This window comes from Aspergillus terreus, genomic scaffold (genome assembly GCF_000149615.1).
Source record: "Aspergillus terreus NIH2624 scaffold_8 genomic scaffold, whole genome shotgun sequence".
Classification (NCBI taxonomy): Eukaryota; Fungi; Ascomycota; class Eurotiomycetes; order Eurotiales; family Aspergillaceae; genus Aspergillus; species Aspergillus terreus.
The window spans coordinates 144,609-168,993 of NT_165931.1; the positions used below are offsets into that span (position 1 = coordinate 144,609).

Here is a 24,385-nt window from a genome sequence, read left to right on the forward strand (position 1 = left end):
TTCGGTTAAGGTGTTGAGGGAGAAAAGAAAAGATCCCAGTAAGTTTATAACTATTACTTCGTTTCTTTAAATGAGGTACCGAGATGAGTTCATACCATCGCGTACTCCCTATAAACAGACCGTGCAGTCCCACTCGCTTAGGGCTATCCACGCCGAATACCAATTTCTTCAAAGGTGAAAAAACAGTCATGCCAGGAAACCCTGTATACCTCCAGGGTCGCGGTATTCTTTAGTCACACGCCTGTCATGTGCGTCCCGGCAGGAAATGCCAAAGATGCCCCTCTATGGCATGGCAAGGAAAAGAGACCCCACGGCAGCAGTAACGTCCGACGGCAACAGACCGTCTTGTGTGGACGCCGGCAGCCGGTCACACTTGTTGATCGCGATGACGATACACTTGCCCGCTTCCACACAATCGTTCACCGCATCCACGACCTCCGGCTCAACAGACAGCCGGTACGGCTCACCACCAACCCCCTCCTCAAGGGAGATAACAGCAATGACCACATCCGACTCCAAAGCACGGGCCTTGGCTCGGCGAATGCCCTCCTTCTCCACCGCCCCGATCACCACGGGGCCCTCTCCAGCGCCATTCCCCGCTTCAGACCGGATCCCCGCCATGTCCCCGAGCTTGCAGTACCAACCGCTCAAATCGACCCCAACATCAACAATATCGCGCGTGGTACCCTCCTCGGTGCTGACAATCGCAGCCTCCTTCCCCACAATACGGTTTAGAAGAGAGCTCTTCCCCGCATTCGGCGCGCCCAGCAGCGCAACCTTGATCCCATGACGCAACAGCTCGCCCTTCGACGCGTTCTGGATATGCAGCTCGATCTGCACCCGCAGCGCCTGCACCTGCGACGCCACTGAATGCACCAGCTCGTCCGAGGACTCGTCGAAATGCTGGTCCTCGGCGAAGTCAATCAGGGCCTCGAGCTCGCCGCGCGCATACAGCAACTGCTGGCGCCATTGTTCGTAGCGCTTCGAAAGTGCATCGCTCGCCCCCCGCACAGCCAGGCGCCGTTGCTGTTCCGTATCTGCCGTCAGGGTATCCCCCAGCGCCTCGATCTGCGGCAGGTCCAATCGGTTATTCAAGAACGCGCGGCGGGTGAATTCGCCGGGCTCGGCGTAGCGCACGAGGCACTCGTCGCGGTTCGTACGGGAGATAGCGGTCAGGACAGATTTGACAATGGCGGGGCCGCCGTGAAGGTGGAATTCCAGGACATCTTCGCCGGTGACGGTCTTGGGCCCAGGGAAATACAAGACGAGGGCTCCGGAATCGAGGACGCTATTGCTGGAAGGTGGCGTTGTTGGGTCGTATAATGCTCGCACTGCTGCGACGCGCGGCCGAGGAAAGGATCCCTTGGGACAGAGCGCTCGGTAGATCTAAGTTCAATGACAATATCTAGGTCAGCACTCTATCCGGACAATGCTGTTGCTGGCGCATACCTGCACACATTTTGGGCCGGAGACGCGCACTACCGCGATAGCAGCCCGGCCAGGGGCCGTCGACAGAGCATATATAGTCGATTCTGCATCTAGGAAGGTCCGTGCAGGGGAGGAAGCGGAAAACAGGCGGTTTTGTAGTGTGGACGGCGAGACAGCCAAGGCTGGACTCTGTAAACGGGGCCTATTCCAGACCACCGCTGAGTACGGCCTGTGCCATGATAGTCGAAACCGAACAACCCTCGGAAGGTTGCGAAAATAAGATGCTCGCATGCGCAAAGCAAGACTGGTAGAAGTCAGCAAGAAGCGTGTCGAGAGGGAAAATGAATCCGGAGGTTGACGGGGATCTGCTGACGGCGTTTCGAAGGTCACGTGGAGCCCATCATATAGTTACCACTATGCAGAGCAAAACACTTCGTTCTCGGAACTACAATGTCAGTCGAAAATACAGATAAAAAATGTGAAGACCATATACCAAGCCAGATGCATCATTTCGTCACGCCTGCGCACCAAAGGACGCACGGCCATACATTGCCTATCCTCCGCCGCAGCGGACATATGCTGCACAAGCGTAACAAGCTGAAGGGGATTATGTACAGATAAGACTCGAGGACGAAACAAACCCCTTGTCAACCAATGAAACAAAGCGAAAGCAAAAGGACCGAAGAGTATGAAACCAATGTAATGTACTGGAAGGGTGAAAAGAAAAGGAACGTTCCAAGGAATACCCCCAACACATCGGGCAGACAATGACAATAGGAAATTCATGATACCAAGTATGCTCCCATCACGCTGGCTAATGTCTTCAACCAAGACAAAACACAAGAGACAGTTGGAGGGGATGATGCAATTAGGACAGGAATCAGACAATGCAAAGTGAGGAGTCACCAAAGAGGTATTATACAACCAATGAAATAGGAGAATGTTCCGAGACGACATCAGAGTCTATCAAACATTATATTAAGAAAAGAAAATGGGCAAGGGAACGAAAGTGGATGAAGGGCGTATCATCAGCTCGACGGCTCAGTCGACTCTTGCGGCGTACCTTCAGCGGCGTCATCGTTATCAGAGGAGTGACTATGTTGATCGAGGGTCGATGAGACATCCATAGAGGACGTGGGAGGCGGTGGCGACCCAGCATCTTCGTTAGGAGGGCTGGCAGCGACAGAGCTCTCGGGATCCATAGAGTCGGTTGCAGGCGGCGACGCAGGCTCAATCACGGGTGACAGGACCGAGCCATCAGCACTGTCTTTGCTTCCCGCGGTGGCTCCATTGCGTCGGCGAAGTCTGCGCTTGCGTCGTTCTTCTTCGGCGGTTTCCCGTCGTCTCCGAGACCGATCCCCATCGGTATTGTCTCGCAGACCCTGGAGCATGCTGGCAGCGCGATCTGCCACATCTTCGCTTTCCGACGTGGAAGGCTCTCGGTTGGCCGCCCCGGAATCGGTTTCCTGGCTGGGTGGGCTCAAAAGACCCGTCTCTGTCGTAGTGGAGTTATCTTTGTTAGCACTGGCACTGCTGTCTTCGGCGTTGGTGCTTCCATTGTCCGCGCCTTCGGGTCCGGCGATGTCCGGCATCTTCTGTCCCGAAGCAACACGGACTTGGTGTCGCTCCTTCAGCCTAGCACGACGACGGCGATCTCGCTGATCTCTAGCCTGGGGAGCTGCGGCACGAAGCTTCTCGAGAAGCGAGTCCATAGCTCCACTGGTGACGGGTGATTGTGGCGCATCGCTGCCGGAGCCTGCACCGTTGGCAAGACCGGCATTGATACGCTTCCGAGCCAAGGAGGCCTCCGTGCGTTTTCTAGCCTCCTCCAGACTCATGTTCTTCTCCTTCGATTTCTACAGATAGTAATGTGGTTAGCTGAGTGTCGTGTCTCACGTCGACCGGGAGAAAACAAACCTTCCACTCCTGCAAGAACGCAGCCAGCTTCGCAAAGAAGTCTCGCCGAGCCCCCTCGTCTGTGTTATCTTCACCGTAGAAGACCATGATATCATCATAAGTTTTGATCATCTCATCAAGGTAGAGCTGCAACTGCTCGGCCTTGCGTCTCGCATCTTTCATGCATCGTTGGACTATCTGACTGACGCGGTCCTGCGGATGAAATTTCTTAGGATCGCTGAGGTTTCCCGCGTCTAGACTGGCCTGCACGTTCTTGATATTCTCAATGTATTTCCTCGCATCCGTTCGCAGTTGATCGACGTTCAGTTTCTGGAGGCCAATAACTCCGTTGATCTGGTCAACGAAGTTCTCCCATTCGGGATACTGGTTGCGAACGATTCGCTCAACGAGATCGGCAAAGGTGGTTTCGTTCTTGTCATCCTTCACCATACCCAGGCGAGCAAGAGAGCTTAACTTGAAACCCTGGGCTTGTTTATTGGCATCGTTCATAAAGTTACCGATATCCAAGATCAGGCCAAGGACATTCATCAAAGAGACCGAGTCCCTCAACGACTCGCTAACTTTGACGACTTCCTTGAGCTCTGAAGAGATTTGCTCGTATTCCGGTTCAAAAGACCGAGTCAGCGCAAGAGCCCGCATTCTGGCCTTCCAGTAGTGGTTCAACTCGAACGCGGTGTATAGGTAGATCTGGTCTTCACGCGTGAGCTCATTGGGGTCCTGCTCTCGCTCGGTATCAGCGGCATCAGGCCCTGTCCAGTCTCGACTGTACGGAGCCATCAGTTTGGAAACGTTCTCAGGGATGGTGCACATTTCATCTCGCTGCAAGAAGTCCATGACGACCGCATTATCCAAGATCTCTGGATCACAGTGGATGATGCGCCGCACAACATCCTCGGCAGGATATTGCGAGAACTTTGCTAGGGCAATTTGGAACGTCTTAGACAGGTCGTTCGAGATGATCTGCTTCTTGTCCTTGCGCTTTTTGGCGGCTGTACCACCTCCGAAGATCTTAGTCTCCTTGGCCATAAACAACCTCTCAACTTCATCCAAGACTCCCTTCTTCGCCAATTCGATGTACTTCTCCTCCTTGGCCTCGGGCGTGTGGGAATGAGAGGCCCAAACAGTGACCTGCGGAGTATCTACCTTATCCCAATGGAGTGCCTTCAGCTTCTTCTTAGGTCTGATAGATGGCATAAGGGCGGAGTGATTGGTCGAAAGGTTCTGTGAAGCCAAGTAGTTTGCTCGCCAATTGCCAAAACCAGCACCAGGGGCAGGAGGAGGGGGCGGAGGGCCAAAGGAGGCGCCGGGCGGTGGAGGTGGCGGAGGAGGCATTCCACCCGCAGCACCAGGCGGCGGGGGCGGGGGCGGCGGGGGCGGCATGCCTGCTTTCATGCCCGGAGGCGGAGGCGGAGGAGGCGGCGGGGGAGTAAGTCCTGCTGCACCACCTGGCGGCGGCGGCGGCGGAGGAGGCGGCGGTGGTGGAGGGGCAGCCGCAGCCAGATCTTTCTCCTCGGGCTTCTCGTCCTTGACTTCTTCCACTTGGATGGCTGGTGCCTCTGGAGTCTCTCCGGACTCTGCCCCCTCGGGTTTAGGCGTAGTTTCTACCTCACTGTCTTCCGCTTCAATCTTGGGTACTTTGGCAGCGATTTCTCCCAAAAGGCCAGTGGCCTGAGCAGGATCCATTCGCCGACGCTGAAGATCAATCAGACGCGCCTTCTCGTAGACAACTTCCCCATTCTCATCCACACGTGTCTCTTGTTCTTCGTCAGCGGACTCTGGAACGAAGCTCTTCTTCCGGTAGACAGATCCCAGGGCATTGTTATCAAGGTTCCTGCGAGCCTGCTCCTCAAAGTCTTCGCTGGGCGCAGTGTCGCCATCCATCTGTTCTCGAAGCTCGCGCAGACGATCCGAGGGACCGTGCTGACCCCAGACTCTGCCTTCCAGCTTGAATTGAGTCTTGGTCCTCTCAAGCTGCATCTCCAATCTCTCCAGGAGCTTCTCGCGATCCAAGATACCTCTCATCTGGGTGACATCCGTCTCGCCCAGGTTGTTCTTCTTGGCATTGGAGGCGGCAATGTCTTGGGCATCGCGAAGCATCAAGTACAGTTCACGGGTCTCCAGCTCGTTGCGCTGCAACTCTTGAGCCCGCAGTCGTTGCACATCAGCCAGCTCGGCTTTGAGCATTTCATTCTGCCGTGACTGAAGCTCGATGATACCAGTCTGTTCCTCAATCTGCTTCTGGAGCTTCTTCACCAAGCCGTCCGCTCCCAGCTCAACCTGCGCCTTCATTTCATCCCTTTCCGCAATGGCAGCCTCCGCAATCTGGCGAGCTTCCAGAGACTCATCGTACGCCTGTCGTGCCTCAGCATCCGTGTGGAGCCTGTCCAGAAGGCTCTGTACGGTGAACGTTAAGCCTTGTCGAAAATCGAGATCAGGCAGTCGCCGATCCATGGCGACGTAGCTGAGCATCGCATCCACCAGCTGATACATTCGGAGACCGTCCTCGCCCGAGTTCTCCCGAATCAACAGCATATGTTGCATCGCGGAGAGGAAATAATCATGGGCCCGAGTGCCCGAGATCTTGGTCGCAATGGCATCCGTGATTTGCAGAGGGTCGCTCATGTCCTTCACTTCACCCTCAATGCTGTCTTTCATACTACTGCCCTCGCGCTGGAGGAGGTCCTCGTAATCGATGGCCTCATTCTCTCGGAAGCGCTCGATCTGCTTGTCGATGACTTCGTACTGGAAACCCTCCATCTTGGTGAGGATACGCTTGATGCCGCAGGAGGTGAACTGCGCACGAATATGACATCGCAGTTGGAGGTCGTTTTCCGGGGCATCCACCAGCATATTGATGAGGAACATGGTCGATACAGCATATTCCATGAGCAGGTTCTCCATACCAATCCCTCCACTCCGATACTCTTCGCTGGCACCAACCAAACTGCCCATCTTTCCACGGCCATCAATCGTGACCTCGACAATCCGCATCCAAGCATCGAAGCGGCCAGTTTCGCCATGGTTATTTTTGACATGATCCATAGCCTGAAGGACTTTTTGATGTCCATACCCATCGGCCCAGTGACAGAGGAATGTCAGGACTTCACTAACCAGTTTCCTCGTATTCAACCGGGGCGAGAGCAACGAGCTCACAAGAGCCACAATGACTTGCTGATGAGACAAAGCATCATCCGCACCATACTTGTTGTTCATCAGAGCCTTCAGACATTTCACAATATCATATTCTCGGTCAAGATCCTTGTCACCTGTCGGAGGAGCAGGAACAGGGCCAGATGCCTTTCGCCGGTTGATTTTCATCAAGACATTCGTCAACGCGATTTGACCCTGCGCTTCAACGAAAGCCTTCACCCAGCTGATAGGCTGCGTACGCAAGCTCACACTCAAACTCGCTAGTTGCTTCGAGGTGATACTGTCGTCCATGACCTTTTTGACATACCATTCAGGACTCCCTTCTTCGTCGGCTCGTTCAAGGATTCCGGAGAGACCATCATGGCCGTGTGTCTGGCGCGCATTTTGCCTGCGCTTCTGCTCCCCTTGCAACTCCGTCAACCGATCTTGATGAACGAGGGTCCATTTTTTGGACGCGGGGTAAGCGAGCATCTGTCGTTTGGCTTGTTCAGGAAGGTTTTGCCAGCCTCGCTTTTGCATGAGTTCAAGGAAAAGTTGGTCCACGATGCGATCATCCCGCGGGCGAGTGAGATAATGTTCCGGATGGGCTGGAGGCCTCGGCTGAGCAGGCGGCGGCTGCGATGCCTGCCAGGCCGCTTGGGCGTTGGACAAACGGCCGCCACTGCTGGTTGGAAAATATGTATTGCGATCAGCCGAGTGTGATGTGGTGAGAGTACGGGATGATCCGTCTGATGAGAAATAGCTCGAGCCTCTGGTGTTTGAGGAGACGGACGAGTGGACACTAGCTTGGTCAAAAGATATGCGCGAATTGGAGGACGAGTCGACGGTTGAAGATGAATTATGGCTGAATCCCGTGTTGGCCGCTGAGCTTCCCGGTCTTCCCCATTGTTGATATCGCGCGCCTTTGTCGCCTGTTGAACTGCCGGACATGGTCATATTGGAGGCGTGCGGTGGTGGGCGAGGGCCTGTCGGATGGATATAGGTATTGTTGTCCCGTACGGCGGTAGGATCCCATACGGGGTATTGATGAAAATCACCTGCGCCCTTCGCAATATGGTTCGGTGCGGGCTCCTTTCGAGCGGCGGGGTCGGGTTTCGACAGCGAATCGACGGGGATGGGCGACTTGTTGTCGGTGGGTAGGGCCTCGAACGGAATAGATGTGATGACTCCGGGGATTCCAGCAGGGTCCATGTCGTGAGATATGTCTACCGACTGGATGGATGATCGTTTCGAGTGTCGGGACGAGCGAGAGCCCGCAGCGCTACCGGGCGGCACGAGGTTGTCGTAGCCTCCTACGTATCCCTCATATCGTTCATCGACAGGTCGCTCCTTGTGTAGTTTCCTCCCGAAGAACGATTTGCCGGCCGAAGTCTGCCTCGATTTGTCAGGTGCGGGTGTGGTTGTTGGCATCTTGACAGGCGTCGCTGGGGGGATGCAGGGCGCAGCATGAGCGTGGTCCACTAGTGAGGTTCTTTGTTTCGTCGCGCTGGGGGTGCTTGCCCCAAATCTGTCGATCTCTCTTTCCCTAGCCCCTGAGACGGCGAGGATTCTTCCAACGTCAGGCAATAATCACGTCGTTCAGGTGCGTTGCACTCCTGAATGACACTAGTAAATACCCGCTGCGGAGCAGCGGTAGAGTGAGAGGGGACCCAAATACAGGAAGCTCACTCTCTTTCTCCGAGCACCAATATACACAGCACCGCGATCGGTCACGGCAGACGAGGCGGTCGATTCCGACTTGCCAAAGGCACCTCGCCTTGGTTGGATGTGACCAGGTCTAAGAGTCTGGTTGCTGAAGTTCACGTCTTGGACTCTGGAGCGTCTGAAGCACGGGGCATTTAGGGGGCGGCTCTAGAACGCGGTAGCAGCCGCCGAGATCACGTGAGACTCTATGAATAAAATACATCACGTGACACCCAGGCACCCACGCAGTGCCGGAGAGGGACAGGAGAAGCAACTCGGTGATCGCGGATCGGACCCTCATTCCAGTCTGGCCGCTCTGCCGACAAAGTGAGGCAAGCCACACCGGACTGTGGCTATTTGGTGGCAGGAGGCCTCCCCGAGGGTGACGGTGTTATACAATCTGAAGGTGATCCGGGGTACTTGACTGGTTATCATCAGTCGATCCGTTGGTTCCGCATACTAGCACTCCCTCGTCGTTCCGCTCGGGACGGCGTCAGTCGCCATGGGTTCCACGGCGAGCTTCGCAAAGGTCAGTGCTGGGTGAGCCGGGCCCTCCACACATCGATAGTCACCTAACCAGTCGGACACAGACCATTCTCATACCCGCCGCGATCTCCCTGGCGCTTTACTTGCTGCTGTCCTTCGTGGTCGCTCCATTCTTCCGGCATTATCACCAACGATACTCGCAGTACCTCCCTTTGCACAGAATCTCTGCGCATACCCATTCTCTCCGTGATCGCATAGCCGATGGCGTTCTGCGGATCATATATCGACGCCGCGGCCATCCGGACGACCAACAGGATAACATCAGCATCTTTGATGAGGAAGGGGAGATCATGGTTGGGATGGACATGGACCCTGCGCGAAGGGAGGCGTTAGAACGACGTCGCAGTACGGTGGCCGAGGCTGAGAGCCGCCTGAGTCGAGATCTCGAGCAGGGCTTCATGGATGACAGCGACGAGGAGCCTGGGAGTCGAGAGAGCTCGAGATTGCGACGGTAATATCTCGTGGCTTTCTCCTTCCAATTTTTCTCAACGGCATGCATGCGGGGTTTTAGGCGTTTGGGAAGGCAATTCCATGAGCGATATTTCCAACTATTGTGATGTTTCTGTTTGGGTCTTTATACAGATTGTCGGTGACAGAAAACGCACCACCTTGCACGCAAGCAAACTTCCAACACGTGGGACTGGAACGGACCGGTGGATTGGACATGCCACCGAGCCATTTGGTATGTCCAAGAGACATAACCTTAAATCAGGAAGATCCATACTTGGACACATACCAGCGGACCCCACATTCGTAGTTCTGAATTTTCTTTGTTTGGGAGGTTGCACAAGCAGACGATCAACAAAGTATTGTCCAATATGCCACGAGATAATTTGTACGGCAGATGATGTCAGGGTTGTATCAGTTGTTGATTGGGTAGACAGTAAATTCTCAATAGTACACCCTTCTTCATTGTATACAGTGGACAGCCCTTGGCATCAGAGCATTAAGACCGGTTATGAGATATAGTTCTGATAGACAAAGAACTGTAGCATCGTTTGAAAAATGGTATTAAGCCGTACTATTGGCAGAATTTCTCTTGTATCAGTATGAAAAGCCGTTATCAACCACGGATTAGACCCGGTACTGTGGCTGCCGGCGCCTATACCAGCATCTCAGCACGACCGCTACCAACTTTGTCGAACATGTTGAATAAGAAAATATGTATTTTAGGTATCATAATGACTAAACCAGGACAAAAGACCCGAGTAAGGCCATCTCAGACCAGTAAACATGCGCCAGAAATACACTTAATCATTCACTTCATAAGAAACCAAAGCACTTAAGCCTTATTGCGCTGGCCATAAGCCTTGGTGACATAGTCACCATCCTTGACAATAAGGTCCTCAGGGCGGTAGTCGTGGCGGCCGGAGAAGTAGCTCTCGAGGATGGCTTTGGTGCCGTTGGCGTAGCGGATCTGGGCATCGATGGAGGTACCCGACATGTGGGGGACCATGGCGTTGCCACCGCCCCAAGGGCCCTGGACATAACGGAGAGGGTGGTCCTTGGGAGCGGGCTGGGGGAACCAGACGTCACCACCATAGCCGCGCAGGTGACCGGACTTGACGGCCTCGGCGACATCCTCCTTGACGACGATGGCACCACGAGCGGTGTTGATGAGCCAGGATCCTAATCAAGTCAGCAATGCGTCACGTAAATGAGAAGGCATATTGGGGTCAACTAACCCTTCTTCATCTTGGAGATGAGATCCTTGTTGAACAGACCGCGGGTCTTCTCGTGCAGAGGGCAGTTGATGGTGACCACGTCACACTGGGCGAGCATCTCCTCGAGATCCTCGACACGGCGGCAGCCAATCTCCTTCTCGATCTCGGGCTTCAAAGGCTGGTAGTCATAGTAAAGAAGCTCCTTGCAGTCGAAGGGCTTCAGACGACGGAGCACACGCTCACCGATACGGCCGACAGCGACGGTACCGACGACCTTGTTCTCCAGGTCGAATTCGTTCTTGGCGACAGCAGCAACGTCCCACTCACCATTACGGATCTGCTCGTGGGCGGGAACGAAGTTGCGGACGAGGGTGAGGATGGTCATGACAACGTGCTCAGCGACGGAGACGACGTTGCAGCCAGTGACCTCGGCGACGGTGATACCACCGTTGGTCTTGTTAGCGGCGTTCAGGTCAACATGGTCAGAACCGACACCAGCGGTGATGGCGATCTTGAGGTTTTTGGCCTTGGCCAGGCGCTCAGCGGTGAGGTATCCGGGGTGGAATCTATAGGTGGACGGTCAGTGGTATGCTACTTGTTGAACTATATAGGAACGGAGGACTCACGGAGTGGTGATGATGACCTCAGCGTCGACCAGCTCCTTGTCAAAGGTGGAGTTCTCACCCTCCTTGTCGGAGGTAGTGACGAGGGTGTGGCCCTGCTCCTCGAGCCATTTTCTCAGGCCCAGCTCGTTCTCGGTGGTACCCAGGAGACCGGGCTGCTGCTTGGCGTGCTCACCGCCCTAATCGGGAAATTAGCTCGAGGGTCTGGACCAGCGGGTTGGGAATCATGGATCGGGAACATACGTCATAGAGGACCATCAAAACTTTACCCTGTAGACTCGCAGAGGCGGTTAGCGTACGTGCACCGGAGATTCCGCTCGCCAGAGGAGAAGCCCGGAACGGACTACTCGACGGCTTCAGAGAGGAGTGCGCGGAGAGGAGAGAGGTGGCAGGCCGCCGGAGCTGGCGGGAGAAAGAACGGAGAAATACCATTGTGAAGAGTGGTCAATGAATTGACGTTTGTGAGGAAGAGTAGATGGATGTGATGGAGGAAGAAAAATTCCTGTCGATGGGTGGGTTAGCCAGGCTATTTGAATTGATCCGGACATGAAGCATGGCAGCATCCAGGTATCCCTGGTTGGAGAAACCGGATGAATCGGGACATGGTGAAAGAGGGGATGAACAGGTGTGGGGAAGAGTACTATGCAGGCGGGTGATGTAAACTAGAAGGAAGCAGCAGAAGGTAGGATGAGGAGACAGGGAGTGGAAGTAACAGGGTTGCAGGGATCCACGAAGGCCGAGACAGGGAGTGTGAGAGGGAGAGAGGAAGGAACAGAGGTGGGAGGCTTACCGAATCCGTCGATGGAGATGATCGAGGGTTGTGATGGCTGATGGAGAGGAGGAAAAGACATCCTTCAGCACGGGGAATACTGCCCAATATATAGACATGTTGTACAGTAGAATAGCTTTGTTCCTTCCCCTCTCTCAGCTTTTCCAAATTACCTAAATCTCTCTACTCCGTGCCTATCCATCCACTCTGTACTCCCCCTCCACTTCGTAATGGCTGGATAGCGCCGAAACGGAGGAATGGGTCAGTGGTAGCACGACGGGAACCGACCATCGCACCGGTGGTCGGATTGGATCCCCATTTGGTGAGTTGGGAGGGGGTGGAGAGCCCTGAGTGGAAGGATGGCGATTGGAGATGAGGAGAGCGCATCTTCTCCGCACGCGGGACACCTCTCACTGACCCTTTGCTGACAGCTCTGGCAGGACAATGCAGACAAGCCCGTTTCCCAGTCACGATCGAGCCAAGATGTCGTCCGTGCAGAGTCGCTTAAACTACTATACATTCGACCACCTGCCTGTCTGGTTTGCCTGGAAACAGACTCGGTCTAGATGGGGAGAAAACTCGGCGGTCCGACGGATGTGCGGGGCATGAGGGGAGCCAATTGCATCAAAATGATGGAAGGATGATTTAGCTCAAAACAGAATATTTCTACGGACACATACCTACCTAGTAGTTAGGTCTTTCAGGAAAATCCTTCTTTGCAGTGGATCTCGTCGTGATGGGCAGGCGAAGCCTCGGACGAGGCTGCATCCGAGTGGAGTCACTACTGCTTCATCAAAGAGTCCAATCCGACAACACCGTGACTACTAGACTAAGTACCAATATGCATCTGCAGGCTTTTGTGTCTGTAATCAGGTACGATCGTCCCGGAATCGAGAACCTTGACGGTGATAGTGCGAACTCAGCCTGAAACCTGAGCCTCACTGCAAGTCAATTTCGGGAGCTCGATGGATACCAAGTAGAGATGGAATAAACCATATATGGCATGTTTTGATTTTACTAGAGAGAGTAAAGCTATCCTCGGCCTAGCAGAAGGCTAATTCGCGATCTATTCTTGTACATCCCTACGGAGTTGATGATGAGGATCAGAGGGGAATGAGGCTATACCCGATCAGGACTACCCCTCACCCCTCATGCGGGGTTGAGCACCTTGGGGGACATTGCCCATCACACCTGCTCAATAGAGAAATGTACATCCAGTGCTTCAGTAGATAGGTGTGCCATGGAAGTACCTAGGTATCAGGTAATCATCCTTGAACCTTCCAATTGTAAGTCCTCCGTGATGCGTAATATGAGAAGTGACGGGTTACCTCTTACTTAGGAGGATGTCTTAAGATTGTCGCTTTGCCAGATTGTCCACCTACCTACAATTCAACACGCTCCTGCTACCAACCACTCTGATTCCTACTTCTCAAATCTTAGCTAGTATCAATCTGATTTTTATTTATACCAGTTCATGTGCTTTAATTTCCAGCACCAGTACTTCCTCAACACCTTGATGTCTCTTCAGTATACTCCACATCAGTCTCCCTTCTTCATGAAGCGTGCCTACTCGTCCGCCGCTCCTCCTCCTCATTATCCACGGATTCCTATCGTCCCAGAATGGCTTATCATGTAGCTCTTGGTGAGACGTGGAAATCCTAACCATAATCTCTGATCGTCATGCTAATTTATCCGAGAAATAAGGAAACGCGACGACGCCCACGATACGTCCCAAAGTCCCAGTCCTACCTACCTACAAGTCTCACACTGCAACGAAGGAACGGATATGACCAGCAGAACATGTCGGTTTTACTTAGAAACGCTGCTCGTGTCCTATTGAATATTCGACGCCGAGTATCCGACTCCCAACTGTCACAAACTCCCTGGAGGGCGACCTGAAAATGCAGGTTAGACTGGAACCAGGAGGCTATTTAATAAGTCGACATCCTCATTACGGCATGGTGGGTGCCAGGTTTGGTTTGTCCTGGAAAAGACAGGCATCACCAGCGGTAGCAATCCACACTGGCAGGTGATGTCGTCCAACCTGTTTATCAGCACAAATCCTATCCAATTGCAGACATACGTATAGCCATCCTGTTGCTTACTTTGCCAGTGGACTCTTGGACGATCCCCGCGCCGTGACCGCAGTGTAAAACGTGGTGTATACACTCATCGACCTTGCCACTCGCAATAGTACCAGCTCCTTCTCTTCTCTCCATGAAAACCATAAGGGTATTTTCAGTCCGATCCCGGCACAGTACCATCTTCAGCTCGAAGGATATGAAGATTTCTCGCTCTTTGTTCACGGCCACTTGCTCTGTCCACGGAACACTATCGGGGGACTCATGATGTCCGAGTCCCTGCCGAGAGTACTCCGTAGTGGTTCTGTGCCGTTCCTCCTTTTAGGGTGGAGACACTTGGTGTCATCAATCGTCAAGTTGATCTCCGCACCAACTTTTGCCCCTCATCGGCGTGAGGGGAACAGAAGCTCAGACAAGTTCCCACCATGAAACCGGACACGTACCTTAGCTTGCGCTACGCAAAATCTGCCCCATCAGGTAATGCGTTGGAGACCGGATTCGAATGCCCGTTGTGTCGTCGCAACGGAGAGCATCCGAAAATACGAAGTGTGTCCTGCAGCGGGACTGACAGACCTCAAACTTTGCGCTCGATCGCCAACTCGACTCCATTCCGATCGCAAATGTGCTACCTGTCCTACGCCGTCGCACGAAGAGAACTAACTAACTGTACAGATGAGCTGCGTCTATGTTACAGATCTATAATACATTGTGCGGGTCACTGCCCATGCGACCCGATCTCGAGACGCCCCAGTCTAGAAGACGACGTTCACCAGTTTCCCTCCCTTGACTACAATTACCCGGCGCCGCCTTTCCCAGTCATTCTTCTGCTGCAACCAAGTGCGACCTTCTTCGGTCTCGAGTACTCGGCTGACGATCCAATCCTGCCCCTCCGCGGTCATGCCAGACTTTCCACTGGGTTCAGAAGCCGTGGTCGACGGCATCCGAGGAACCGTGACGGTAAACCGCAGTTTTCCATTGATCTGCACAGCGACGGTTTGGCCCCCACGCGTCGCCAGAGCACCAACCTGCTCCGCAGACAGAAGTGGTGTTGGCCAGGGACAGTCAAAAATTGTCCGAGCCCCGCCCGCAGAGCCTGCAACTTCGTTTTGGACCGTCGTGTTGTGGAGAATCTCCCAGCATTCAGACGCCAACGCGGGTGCGACGGGCGCGAGCAGGCGGAGGAGAGAAGAGACACACAAGTAGACAATCTGCGGGGACGTAGGGGTGGACGAGGCTAGTGCATTCGTCAATTTGGTCAAGTCCGAAATCACAGTGTTCAGGCCATAGGGGTTTGTTTCGATACAGCTGGTGACAGACGAGATTGTGCGATGGGTGAAGAGGACGGCATCGGCGTCGCTATCGCTGAGACCCTGCAACGAGTCGGGCATGGCAGCAGTGTCTAGGTCGGGCAGATATGATGATGAGACCAGTGTCTGTTGCGCCTCCAGCACGAGCTTCCAGAGACGGCCGAACCAGCGCTCGATACCCACGATCTTTGTCTCGTCCCACTCCAACACTTCACTGACTGGCGCAGAGAAGAGCACGTGCGCGCGCGTGGCATCTGCACCGTATTTCAACGCGCACTGCGTAGGGTCAACGCCGTTGTGTTTGCTCTTGGACATTTTCTCGAAAGACACATTGGGAGTCACTTGTGTCCCCTTGATCAGGGGTTTATCTGGACTCGAGAGATCAACCTCGTCGGGGTGCAAGAATCGGCCGGTCGACGGCTCGGAGTACGTCTTGCCATGGACCATGCCCTGTGAGAGAAGTGTTTTGAATGGTTCTGCCGGCGCGGAAGATTCTTCAGACTTCGGCAGCTCTGGGGAGATTTCGGACTGTGCAAGGAATTTGTATATGAATCGGGCGTACAGCAGGTGAAGGATGGCGTGTTCAACACCGCCGATGTACACATCGACGGGGCGAGCTAACGAGGGTGAAAACGGCCGGTCTTTGTTCGCGGGATCCAAGAATCGGAGGTAGTACCACGAGGAATCAACGAAGGTGTCCATCGTGTCGGTATCGCGTTTGGCTGCGCTGCCGCAGCTGGGACATTTAGTGTTCACCCACTCGTCGGACGCCTCGAGAGGATTTCCTCGCTTCCCTTTCAGCCACTCGCCTTCGATTTTGGGTAGTTTGACGGGAAGCTGATCATCAGGCACTGGAACAGGGCCACAGTCGCCGCAATGTATAATGGGAATGGGTGCGCCCCAATAGCGCTGTCTGCTAATCAACCAGTCTCGCAATCGCCATTGTTCAACGGCATCAGCATGGCCCACGCGGTTCAGGTCACTGATGATCTGTTTCCCCGCCTCTCGGGATTGAATGCCATGGTACTTTCCACATCTTGCGGAGAGGAAGCCTTCTTGTGTAATGGCCTTTGCGTCTTCGGCAGGGACCAAACACGCACTGGGGTTGGAATCTGCCCCAGTTGTGGGCTCGGGTTCGATCACCATTGGTATGAACTCAGGATTCTCGTTTTCCTTGAAAAAGGCCATATCTCTAGAATCATGGCCTGGAACGCCCATCACAGCGCCTTCTCCATAATCGCTGAGGACGTAGGGTGCCGCAAAAACCGGCAGTTTGCGAGCAACATCGGGGGACTCTTTGTCTATGATATGCAGAGGGTGGGACACTTTCACATCAGCCAGCTTATAGCCAGCTTTAGAGTCGGGCGGCAGCGATGCCGCCTCGTCCAGGAATTGGCGTAAGGCTGTGTCCTTCTTGGCAGCCTCCAGGACGATGGGGTGGTTCAGAGCAAGGGCAACATATTCCACACCGTAGAGAGTATCCGGGCGGGTTGTAAACACATCCACATGAAGATCAGTCTTCTTGCTTCCCTCCACGTTCACAGGGAACTTGATCTTAGCCCCGTAGGACTTGCCTAACCAGTTCCGCTGCATGGTCAATACGCGTTCTGGCCAGCCGCCGGAAAGGGAGTCGAGGTCTTTCAGTAACGCCTCTTTGAAAGCGGTAATACGAAAGAACCACTGTTTCAGGTTCAACTGCTCGACTTTCGCGCCGGAGCGCCAGGAAAAGCCATTCGCATCGACCTGGTGCAGCGTTAGATCACATGCGGAGCCCATCGCGTTGAGCCACACCCACCTGCTCGTTGGCCAATACTGTCTTATCCACTGGATCATAGTTGACCAGAGCCTCCGCCTGGTACGCCAGACCTTTCTCATATAACTTGAGGAATATCCGCTGCGTATGTTCGTAGAATTCCGGGGCGCACGTCGCCAGTTCCTAGTACCGAAACACCCGTCAGCAAGCCCAACCAAGCCATGTGAGCCACAAATGCGCAATACAAGTCCATACCCGATCCCAATCAAATGAAGTCGAGATACTCCGCAGCTGCGCCTTCATGCGAGCAATGTTATCTCTCGTCCACTCGGCCGGATCGATCCCGCGCTCGATCGCCGCATTCTCCGCCGGCAGTCCAAACGCATCCCACCCCATCGGATGCAGCACGTCATGGCCACGCATGCGATAGAAACGCGCGAGCACATCTGATATCGTGTACACGCGCAGATGGCCCATGTGCAGCGTTCCGGAGGGGTACGGGAACATGGACAGGATATAGGACTTTTGTTTGTCGGGTGCGGCGCCGTTCACGGACGAAGGTTTGGCCGCAGCGTCGGTGTGCCATTTCTCCTGCCATTTCCGGTCGATTGCGAGGAGATCGAGCTTTTTCGAGAGTGAAGTTGCTGTCGTCGCAAGGCGTACCGGGACGGGGACGGGGACCAGCAGAGGACGGGATGGGCGTGGCCATCGGGGTTGCGCCCGCAGCGTCCGGGCGGGATTCAGTCGTAAACGGTAGAGAGGCTGCATGTTTATGGTTGGGGCATTATGTCGTGGGTGGTGTTATGGGGCCATTGGCCGACGGCGCGAGAGAATTGCGGGTTGGATGATGCCGCGGAGGAAAACATGAAGATTTCCCTTTGAAGTCATTGTGGCCGAATCGGGACTAGCGCCACTGGGGGGAAGTATACAAAGTCAACGGTCTTTCTTTTCCCTCGTTCCTTCCTCTAGGAAACACTTCTATATAATCAGATGAGTCAAGCAATGCTACAAAATATGTATAGGGGACACTACCCATGCCGCCACTTCAACTTCTATTCTACTTCATTCTCCCTCAATCATCAAGATGAACTTTCCACCCAACATCGCCCAAGTCGTCAGCGTGAGCGAAGGGGCCTCTCCACGACTGCCAGAAGAGAAGCCAATCCCCTCGGCCTTAGGCCATCAACTGCTGGGCAAGCTCCCCCATGTTGTGCAAAATCCCACCGATAGTGCGTGCGGACCTAATGCAGCGATATATTCTCTAATCTTGGTACAGTGCAAGAGTTCGACAGCAGTGCATTCAGGGAGGGTATAGCCAGCACTGCATGACGGACGATCGGATATCCTTCAAAATTCCCGCAAGTATATCCCACGCAGAAGCGAGTACGGTTCCTCTAGCCTGTGCGACACCATGGCTCGTCTTATGCTCGAAGGACTGCCTTAATCTCGATCGCTTCAAAGATAAGGCGATCAGCATGCCCGTCCAGGGAGGCTGTTGTACGTGCCTCTTCCTCCCGACCGATACCGTATGGTTTGGATCTGACTGCCGACAATTGGCGTCGATGTGCAGCCTGGATGTGGTGACCACTTGCAGCCCTCGACATGCTGACTTGGTCCGTTTGTACGGAGCCAGACGCGTCTTTGGCTATAAAAATGCAATGTCGTTAAGAAGATCAAGCAGGCGGCCCCGATCCTGCAGCACATATTCGATACCGTCGGCAACCCGACTTCATCTATCCCGGCCTCGCATACCCTCCGCAGCGGTGGAACCCTCTGCACTGTGCGACCTGGAAAAGCCCACACGGAGAACGTTGCTGCAGGGGCTCGGGTCACGGATGTCCTCGTATGGACTGCGTTTCTGGAAAACCATACTTATGGTGAACTCAGGTGGCCGGTAGGTTAGACTCTTTCCGATCTGCTGGTGTTGGCTGACGCTCGCTAGGCTTCTCCAAACGACTATGACCTCTGCGCCGGACTCTTCGAGATGTTGCTTGCGAGTAGTCAGCTCGAGTCACCCCAAGGTCTATCACGGACCGGACGCAGCGCCCGAGGGATTTCAGGAGTACCGAGACGGAAAGATCTCCTTTTACAAGATTGTCTATGAGCTGTAGACAAAGCTCGATCGAAAATACCCTGAGCTACTCCTTTGGAAGGACGTGAGACGTACGACTGTCGTTTCGATATGCTTCAGTTTCTTGCATCGACGGTATACAACCTGGGAGCCAATCTGTCTGCAACACAGGCATGGAGTGGAACCGCGAAGTCAATTGCGGAATCATTCACCATTGACGACGGCCGAGGCGAACATGGATTTCTGCCCGATCCTCGCCTTTTGTTCCCCTCTTGTCTTGGCGGCGTTGATCATCCGAGCGCGTTTGTGCGTCTGAGCCCTCAGCATAGGGGACGACTGGAAGTATACCTACGGACCTACAAGTCCTGGACGACTGATGTCATGACAGGCTACAGACCGGTTATAGTCTCTGGAGAGTGTTTTGAGTTACTGATAAGAAATTCTCCCAGTGTTCCATGGGTTGGGCCTGGTGGCAACGCTGCGGGAACCCCCGATAAGAAATTTATTCACGAGGCATCTAGAATCCACCGTGCCATCGTCATGGGGCCTGTCTGTGCATTCCGAGGCTAAGAAACGGCACACGGAGCAATGGCGGCCCAACAGAGGAGAACTGATCGAGTAATCGATCGAGTAAGGGAAACGGTCTGCAGGGGTTTTGATCGAGTAACCGGCATGAGCAATGCGGTGCAGGGGAGATATCCGACGGCGGATGCCGGAGGCGCCCGATACAGAACCACGGGTCGGGCTGTCACCGCCTGAGGAAGAGATCGTGGCTGCGAGGCATCCCCAAGGGCGACATGGACGAGGGAGGCCAGAAGGGGCAACAATGAGGGTATTCCCACCGCCCAGACATCTGCTCTCCCTTTCTGCACCAGTCTGCAGAATCATCAACGCGGCCGGCGACGCCGTTGGATCGATAACGAAAGCCACTAACAACAACACACAGACTGATAAGAAAACCTGCAGCAGACCGTCCGGTGGCACCGGTGGACCCGGAACCTGAGGTGGACCGGGAGATTTTTTGTTACTCGATCGTTTCCCACGAGCAGCAGGATATATAAGACTCTTATCGATACCCCGGATTCGTTCTCTTCTCTTCGAAACATCCTTCCTTCTCTTATCAGTCAGAGTCCCTTGCCTTCACTTATCTCGGGCGTATCATATCGTATACTTACCCTCTGACCTTCGTTTGGCCTGTTGTTCTCCCTCTTTCTCTCTTCTTTCTCTCTCCTTCTCTCCTCCATATCATAACACAGACATGGACGCCCAACTCCCGGCCATCGCCGTCATTACCTCGTCGCGCGCCGTCATCTCCGGCCGTCTGACCTCGGCCACGATAGTCATCTCTCGCACCACCGGTAAGATCACTGCCGTCCTGGACTCTGTCATTCCCGCTTCGGACTTCCCCGAGGGCACGCCGTATCACGACTACTCGCCGCATGTGCTGCTGCCCGGTCTGGTGGACGCCCATGTGCACCTCAACGAGCCTGGCCGCACCGAGTGGGAGGGCTTCTACACCGGCACGCAAGCGGCCGCCTTTGGAGGCGTCACCACCGTCATCGACATGCCGCTGAATGCCATCCCACCCACCACCACCGTCGCCGGCTTCAAGGAGAAGCTCCAGGCCGCCCAGGGCAAATGCTGGGTTGACGTCGGCTTCTATGGTGGCATCATCCCCGGTAACGCCGGCGAACTCAAGGCGCTTGTCCAGCAGGGTGTCCGTGGCTTCAAGGGTTTCCTCATCGACAGTGGCGTAAGTTCTCTCCTTGTTGTCGCTCGTTTCTCGTGTGGTGCTAACAGCATGTAGGTGGACGAGTTCCCCGCCGTGTCGTCGGAAGACATCCGCAAGGCCATGGCCGAACTGGCCGACGAGCCCACCACTCTCATGTTCCACGCGGAGATGGTGCCCCCCGTCACCGGCGGCAGTGAGCCCGAGGCGCCCGCCGGCCCCGTCGAGGCCTATTCGACGTTCCTGGCCTCGCGGCCGTCGTCGTACGAGACCTGCGCCGTCGAGGAGATCCTGTCGCTCGCTCACCTCGCCCCCAAGCTGCCCCTGCACATCGTGCATCTTTCCGCCATGGAGGCCATCCCGCTGCTGCGCCAGGCCCGCGCCAACGGCGTGCCCATCACCGCCGAGACCTGCTTCCACTACCTTTCGCTGGCCGCCGAGGAGATCCGCGACGGCGACACCCGCCACAAGTGCTGTCCGCCCATCCGCTCGCAGCGCAACCAGGACGCCCTGTGGGCCGAGCTGGAGCGCTACGCCGACGACGGCGTCATCCAGACCGTCGTCTCCGACCACTCGCCCTGCACGCCGGACCTAAAGCTGCTCCCCGCTCACGTCCCCGGCGGCGCCAGCGACGATGCCCCCGCCGACGGCCCGGCCAAGACCCTCAACAACAACGAGGGTAGCTTCTTCTCCGCCTGGGGCGGCATCTCCTCCGTCGGCCTGGGTCTCCCCATCCTGTGGACGGAGATCAGCCGGCGCAAGGCGCTCTCCGGCGCCGACGACACCAAGACCCGCCAGGCCCTGCAGGACATCGTGCGGCTGTGCTGCGCCAACACCGCCGCGCAGGTCGGCCTGGAGCGCCAGAAGGGCGACCTGGTGCCGGGCTTCGACGCCGACATCTGCGTCTTCGACGACTCCGCCGAGTGGGTTGTCGAGCCCAGCACCATGCTCTTCCGCAACAAGTGCTCGCCGTACCAGGGGCGCACGCTGCGCGGCATGGTGCGCGAGACGTGGCTTCGCGGCGAGAAGATCTTCAGCCGCGACGGCGGCTTCAGCAGCAAGACCCCGTCGGGTACCCTGCTCCTCGAGAAACGGGTTTGATTCTGCTCCCTGGATTGGAACGTTGACTTCGGACAGTCAGACGGTGTCAACTCAACCACAACTCCAACCACGACCGACTTCGTCAAAAACAAAACGAAACAAAACAATAACTGTTATGATCGCATATGATACCACCCCAGCGGCTTCTGACGAGCACTAATGACTTGATAGCAGCATCTCAATGCATTAACGATTACAAGCGACGGTGTAGGCTTGATTTAGCTTTGCATAAGATGTTTAGTTTAGAGGGAATACCATAATATTCATCGAATTGATTTCTTTTCGGTCTTTGCCGTAGGTGTATCGTACAAACGAGTCTTCGACTCGGGGGTATCATCCTGTATATCGTCAATGGGATAGCATCACTTACTCCGGAGATTCACCCCGGGTCTGCATCTGATCCTGTTCCCATCGTTCGCGGACTCTCCGACGAAGACCGCCGTTAGCTCCTCGCCCCCAGATCTCCTCCTTCTCCGCGGCAGCTGCCACCTCACCACCATCCTGGATGCGGTGGTCAGGCCGCCCACTGAGCACTTCACTCCCCACAACCTCCTTCCGCTCTCGCATTTTCCTCTCGCGCTTCCGCGCCTCTCCCGCCTTGTGCCAGTATATCGCATAGATAAGCACCTCGGCGACACCGACCCCCAACGCAGCAAACAACGACAACAGCACGCGGACTGCCTCGGACGTGCCCGCCCGACTAGATGATGGCCTGTTCACAGCTCGCCCCCCACCCCACAACGACGCAACCGCCGTCGTAAGCTGCTCCGGAGTCGGGAAACTAGTCAGCGCCCAGTATACACTGAACCCGGTGATCAGCACAGAGAGAAAGATATTCAGCACCAGTGACGGGGTGAGGGTTTCGGGGCTGGCGTCGGCGTCGGGTTCATCGGCGGGGGTTGGGGCGTGTGTCGCAAAGATGGGGGATGGGCCGGACGGTCCGGTAAGGGGGGTTGGATTCGTCATGCGACGGTAGGCGTCTGCTTCCGCGGCGGCGAGGAGACGCGCTTTTGAGGCGAGGTATTCGGGGGTCTGGATTGTCTGTGTTAGGATGGTGGATTGAGACGGGGATGAGGTGGTCGTACTGGAGTGGGTTTCGGGGGCGGAGGAGGGATGTAGAGTTTGGTTCCTCGGAGGAGGGCGTTTAAACTGCAGTCCTCGCGTGGGAGGCTGAGAGATGTCGACTCGGTGCGGACATAGCGTGCTAGACGAATGAGTTGGGCGTGGGAGATGGGAGCGTCGAGGGAGAGGGTGTCGGGGAGGTCGAGGTGCGAACGACGATCGGAGGGGATGGCGTCGAAGGCGGCGAGGATGCGGGGGGTCGTGATGAGACGGACCATCTGGGAGATAGAGAATGTAGAAGTTGAAGTGGAAGTAGAAGTAGGAGTAGGAGGAAGTACACGGAGAGAGGAGAGAAGTACAGAGACCTTGCCCGAACAGGCAAGCTGCTCCCCCACATGATTTCTGCCGTCACTCAATTTCTCCCACCACCACTATCACCACTACAACACTACAACTACGACGTCACTCGGATAACTCCATCACACATCTTCCCCTTCTCTCCTCTTCCAGTCAATGCCGCCATGGCAGAATCCCGCTCCTCGTACGTCCAGCCAACTCCCAACACGGCCCCTCCACCCCTCACCACCACCACCACCACCATGACCACGCCATCCACATCCATAACGAAGAACACACCAACTAACTACCCAGAATAACCCCCCAAACGAACCCCCGCGGCATCCCCGTCGCCCCCTTCGTCGACAATGTCACCGACTACGTCTCCACCCGCGCCGACGTCGAAAAGACGCTCCGCAACTTCCAAGAGATGATCTCCAAGTACCAGTTCATGGAGGTGAACGCACAGAACCGCGCCGTCGGCCTGCGCGACAAGATCCCGGACATCAAAAAGACGCTGGAGATGGTGTCCTTCCTCAAGCGCCGCCGCGACGCCTCCGCCGACCCGCTCGAGACCAGCTTCGAGCTCAACGACACTCTCTACGCCCGCGCCGCCATCCACCCGGACCAGACCGACGAGGTGTACCTCTGGCTCGGCGCGAATGTTATGCTGGCGTATCCGATCGCCGAGGCGGAGACGATGCTGCGTGAGAAGCTGGCCGCCGCGGAGCTGAGTCTGGCACATTGTGAGGAGGATTTGGAGTTTTTGAGGGAGCAGATTACGGTATGTCCTCCCTCTTCCTTGGACGCTGTGACTGTTGGGTCTTTTGGAGGGTGTCGTGTTGCTTGCGACGAGACTAACACATCCAGACTATGGAAGTGGCCACCGCTAGAGTCTATAACTGGGACGTCATGCAGCGGCGGAAAGAAAAGGCCGAAGGTAAAGGCGACGAGGACGAGACGGAGACAAAATAACCTCAGTTCATTTCACTGGCTTCTATGTATGCATTGTTTGATTCGGTTCTAGACGAGTTCTTTCACGCAGGTCGCTGTATATCCTCGGGCACATGGGTTGGAAAATATAAATCAATTGATATCCATCATCACACTACCTGGGAATCTCACTCGCCCGGCGCCGACCACTATACCATTCTATCAACAGGAA

At 55.2% G+C, this 24,385-nt stretch overlaps 8 protein-coding genes across 8 annotated transcripts; 3 read left to right on the forward strand and 5 right to left on the reverse strand.

The window, feature by feature from the left end:
- Nucleotides 1–282: 282 nt before the first annotated feature.
- ATEG_05682 (tRNA modification GTPase) lies at nt 283–1,459 on the reverse strand (the record flags this gene model as incomplete). Its single annotated transcript, XM_001214860.1, has 2 exons — nt 283–1,376; nt 1,450–1,459. The coding sequence occupies 2 exons, from the start codon at nt 1,457–1,459 to the stop codon at nt 283–285; spliced, it is 1,104 nt and encodes a 367-aa protein (XP_001214860.1).
- A 997-nt stretch (nt 1,460–2,456) lies between these two features.
- ATEG_05683 (formin sepA) lies at nt 2,457–7,905 on the reverse strand (the record flags this gene model as incomplete). Its single annotated transcript, XM_001214861.1, has 2 exons — nt 2,457–3,284; nt 3,346–7,905. The coding sequence occupies 2 exons, from the start codon at nt 7,903–7,905 to the stop codon at nt 2,457–2,459; spliced, it is 5,388 nt and encodes a 1,795-aa protein (XP_001214861.1).
- A 775-nt stretch (nt 7,906–8,680) lies between these two features.
- Nucleotides 8,681–9,179, forward strand: ATEG_05684 (uncharacterized protein; the record flags this gene model as incomplete). Its single annotated transcript, XM_001214862.1, has 2 exons — nt 8,681–8,707; nt 8,769–9,179. The coding sequence occupies 2 exons, from the start codon at nt 8,681–8,683 to the stop codon at nt 9,177–9,179; spliced, it is 438 nt and encodes a 145-aa protein (XP_001214862.1).
- Nucleotides 9,180–10,006: 827 nt separating this feature from the next.
- On the reverse strand, nt 10,007–11,443 carry fdh (formate dehydrogenase (NAD+) FDH1; the record flags this gene model as incomplete). The annotated part of the gene is made up of 4 exons (XM_001214863.1): nt 10,007–10,353; nt 10,410–10,954; nt 11,015–11,190; nt 11,255–11,443. 4 exons carry the CDS (start codon nt 11,441–11,443, stop codon nt 10,007–10,009), a joined length of 1,257 nt encoding a protein of 418 aa, XP_001214863.1.
- Nucleotides 11,444–14,613: 3,170 nt separating this feature from the next.
- On the reverse strand, nt 14,614–17,689 carry ATEG_05686 (leucine--tRNA ligase NAM2; the record flags this gene model as incomplete). The annotated part of the gene is made up of 3 exons (XM_001214864.1): nt 14,614–16,911; nt 16,964–17,104; nt 17,177–17,689. The coding sequence occupies 3 exons, from the start codon at nt 17,687–17,689 to the stop codon at nt 14,614–14,616; spliced, it is 2,952 nt and encodes a 983-aa protein (XP_001214864.1).
- A 2,561-nt stretch (nt 17,690–20,250) lies between these two features.
- Nucleotides 20,251–21,822, forward strand: ATEG_05687 (allantoinase alX; the record flags this gene model as incomplete). The annotated part of the gene is made up of 2 exons (XM_001214865.1): nt 20,251–20,745; nt 20,800–21,822. 2 exons carry the CDS (start codon nt 20,251–20,253, stop codon nt 21,820–21,822), a joined length of 1,518 nt encoding a protein of 505 aa, XP_001214865.1.
- A 366-nt stretch (nt 21,823–22,188) lies between these two features.
- On the reverse strand, nt 22,189–23,162 carry ATEG_05688 (TMEM199/VMA12 family protein; the record flags this gene model as incomplete). The annotated part of the gene is made up of 2 exons (XM_001214866.1): nt 22,189–22,854; nt 22,908–23,162. 2 exons carry the CDS (start codon nt 23,160–23,162, stop codon nt 22,189–22,191), a joined length of 921 nt encoding a protein of 306 aa, XP_001214866.1.
- A 243-nt stretch (nt 23,163–23,405) lies between these two features.
- Nucleotides 23,406–24,195, forward strand: ATEG_05689 (tubulin-binding prefolding complex subunit PAC10; the record flags this gene model as incomplete). Its single annotated transcript, XM_001214867.1, has 3 exons — nt 23,406–23,425; nt 23,536–24,004; nt 24,091–24,195. 3 exons carry the CDS (start codon nt 23,406–23,408, stop codon nt 24,193–24,195), a joined length of 594 nt encoding a protein of 197 aa, XP_001214867.1.
- Between the last annotated feature and the right edge of the window lie 190 nt (nt 24,196–24,385).